The 3,568-nt window shown below is 41.6% G+C and overlaps 1 protein-coding gene across 1 annotated transcript; it reads left to right on the forward strand.

Annotated features, from left to right (window-relative positions):
- Positions 1 to 382: 382 nt before the first annotated feature.
- On the forward strand, positions 383 to 1,348 carry Olfr982 (olfactory receptor 982). Its single transcript, NM_146854.1, has one exon. The coding sequence runs from the start codon at positions 383 to 385 to the stop codon at positions 1,346 to 1,348; it is 966 nt and encodes a 321-aa protein (NP_667065.1).
- The last annotated feature ends 2,220 nt before the right edge of the window (positions 1,349 to 3,568 follow it).

Consider the following 3,568-nt stretch of genomic DNA (forward strand, 5'->3'; position numbering starts at 1 on the left):
TAGCTGGCTGCTTATAAAGCACAGCAGAGGAAATTAAGGGGCAGGAGTATTGCCATTCTGACGTATATGCCAAAATCGCTTTCTCAACGACACCAGAATCTATGCTGTGTTTACATGATTAATTTAGGAACCACATTGCTACAGTCAATCCTGACAATCCGTTATGCATACAAGACTTCAGGTCGTGCCTTCAAAACTTCATCATTGCAAGAAAGAACGATGTGAAAACACAAGTGTAGAAGGAAGTTGAATTGAACCTGTTAATCTTTTTAGCCTGTGAGACAAGAAGCAGATGGGATGCACCAAACAATAAATACATTTGAAGGAAGAGGACAGCTCTTTATTCTCCTACAGTCAGCTTTATTGCGCAAGGAATGAGACGATGGTTGAGAGGATGCAGTACCTTAACCAGTCTGTGGTGAGCCAGTTCTTCCTGGAGGGTCTGATGTACACGGCTGAGCACCCTGGCCTCTTCTTCCTCCTCTTTCTCCTCATCTACAGCATCACTGTGAGTGGCAATCTCCTCATTCTCCTTACTGTGGGCTCTGACCCTCATCTCCGCTCCCCTATGTACCACTTCCTGGGCCACCTCTCCTTCCTTGATGCGTGTCTGTCTACAGTAACAGTGCCCAAGGTCATGGCAGGCCTGCTGACTTTGGATGGGAAGGTGATCTCCTTCCAAGGCTGTGCTTTACAACTTTATTGCTTCCACTTCCTGGCCAGCACTGAGTGTTTTTTATACACAGTCATGGCCTATGACCGTTACCTGGCTATCTGTCAGCCCCTGCACTACCCAGTGGTTATGAACAAGCGGGTGTGCGCAGGGTTGGCTGGGAGCACATGGGCCATAGGTGCTATGCATTCTGCAATTCACACTTCCCTAACCTTCCGCCTGCTGTACTGTGGGCCTCAGCATATTGCCTACTTCTTCTGTGACATCCCTCCAGTACTGAAGCTGGCCTGTGCTGACACCACCATCAACGAGCTTGTCATGCTTGCAAACATTGGTGTGGTGGCTGCGGGCTGCCTCATTCTCATCATCATCTCCTACGCCTTCATTGTGGCTGCGGTGTTGCGCATTCGCACAGCGGAGGGGCGTCAGCGAGCCTTCTCCACTTGCACAGCACATCTCACCGTGGTGCTCCTGTATTACATGCCCCCGGTCTGTATCTACCTGCAGCCAAGCTCCACTGGCGCAGGGGCGGGAGCTCCAGCAGTCTTCTACACAATAGTCACTCCAATGCTCAATCCTTTCATCTACACACTAAGAAACAAGGAAGTCAAGCGGGCTCTGAGAAGGTTAGTATGTAGCTCCCAAGAGTCTCCAGCAAGCAGCCCTGCCCCCTGACCCGAACTTGTATGTGTTTCTTGTCGGCTAGAATAACAGCCACTCAGGTCCTACTTTAAGGAGGAAAGTAGTGAGTGTCAACTGGACCACATGTTCTTCTCTTTTGGCTGCCTCTGTATCTCCATAACAAATTCTTCATCCTTAAAATGCAGACTAGAGAAGTGACTTTTCAAGGCTATCCAACACTTAAGCTCAGGGGTATGAAAAAATACTGTCCAAATACTTATATGGCTTAGTATTTTTTGTGAATTGTATTCATTATATATCCATTATGAATTCATAAAGCAAAAATACAAGGTTCAAATTATTGCCACTTATCACGTGGTTTAAGAGAAGAGACTAAGTTTTATCATAATAAACATAAACTCCAATAATAAATGTGGCTTCCCTGACATCACTTAGAAAGTCATAACCTTATCTTTTCCCATTCCAGGAAATGATACCTAAAAACCATACTCACAGAGAGAGTTAACAAACAGGGGACTGAGACACATCCAGATCCCAAACTCTGAATTCCCTAGTCAATAAATACAAAATTTTGTAAAATCTTATACCTATAGCTTTAGTTTAAGAAAAAAAGTTTAAAACAATTCCCATATAGAATTTTAGGAGGTCTCAATGAGATAACTCTCAAGGTTTTGCTATTTCCATTGGTGAACAATGAGAGGAACAGAATTTTCTAGATAACAAAGTGACAGATCCAACACGATTCTGGTTATATGCCCAGGAGAGGTATTGCTGGATCTTCCTGTAGTACTATGTCCAATTTTCTGAGGAACTGCCAAACCGATTTCCAGAGTGGTTGTACCAGCTTGCAATCCCACCAACAATGGAGGAGTGGTCCTCTTTCTCCACATCCTCACCAGCATCTGCTGTCACCTGAATTTTTAATCTTAGCCATTCTGACTGGTGTGAGATGGAATCTCAAGGTTGTTTTGATTTGCATATTTCCCTGATGATTAAGGATGTTGAACAATTTTTCAGGTGCTTCTCAGCCATTCGATATTCCTCAGTTGAGAAATAAATTCTTTGTTTAGCTCTGTGCCCCATGATTCTGCTTAAAGTAATTTGCGATATGGTGATAGAAACGCTGATGTCTTCCAGGATGAGTGACTAACCCTACCCTTTAGATGAATGTGCCTGGACTGCAAAGCTAAATATTTTATGCCCACTGCACTTTATCACTTTAATTGTTCTGTTCTTCTGTATGAATAGCCCCAAACAAAGCACTCCTATGCTTCCTTTGCTATGTTCTATAGCAAAGGAAAATAACTTGCGATATGACAAGTTAATAAACTAACTTGTCACATCACAAGTTATACAATAAACATAAAAGGGTAGACTTTGTTTCAATGGATGAAGAAGGTCTTGGTACGTCAAGGATGTCATTATAGGTTTATTTATGAAGGAGAATAATTAAATATATATTAGAATAAGAGTAGTAACTATGATAGATAATCTTAGGCATCAACTTGATTGAATGTGGAGTCAATGAACCCACAAGCTAACAGATACACCTTTAGGGGATTTTATTAATCAGACTACATGAAATAGAAATTTTCGTTTCTTAAACCTTACCTTTGTAGTGGCAGCCCGGATGAAAGGACACAAAGATAAGACTGGAAGCATTGATTTTTACCTCCTTGCCTTCATACTTGCTAGCAAGTTCATCTACTCTGTTGTTGCAAATGCTACATTCCTTTGCTAATATTAGAACTAGACTCTTCTGGCTTCCGAAGTAGACTGGGGGTCAGGAGCTCTTTAAGAATCTTTCCGGGCTATTTGAAATGTAAATAAAGAAAATATCTAATTAAAAAGATTACATTTTTTAAAAAGGGGAAAAAAAAGAATCTTCCAGGGATAGAGTCAGATTAAGACCGCTGAGAGAGAAGTCTAGCCTCATGAACTGGGCATTTGCGAATTCTTCACCTTTCCAAAGTGAGTTGGCCATTGCTGGGCTACATAAAATGTACCATGGAAGCCAAGCTAACAAAACCCATTTTAATATGTATTCATTCTATCTGTTGTCTTCTTCCAGAAACCGCTGAATAGTGCATTAATTATTATCCATTGTAAAATACATTTCCTCAAGGTAGTGTGATGACTGCATTAGCTATACTGCTGCTCATCGAGAGTACATTTCACTGGACATCCTTATTTTCCTTTCTACTTAAAGATGGGGAAACTTTGACTTACACAGGCAAAAATTAAAAATAAAAA

Source organism: Mus musculus, chromosome 9 (genome assembly GCF_000001635.26).
Source record: "Mus musculus strain C57BL/6J chromosome 9, GRCm38.p6 C57BL/6J".
Taxonomy (NCBI): Eukaryota; Metazoa; Chordata; class Mammalia; order Rodentia; family Muridae; genus Mus; species Mus musculus.

What these genes read in the sequence shown, in the direction of transcription:
- Olfr982 (NM_146854.1), top strand. Translation starts at nt 383, where the DNA reads ATGGTTGAGAGGATGCAGTACCTTAACCAGTCTGTGGTGAGCCAGTTC.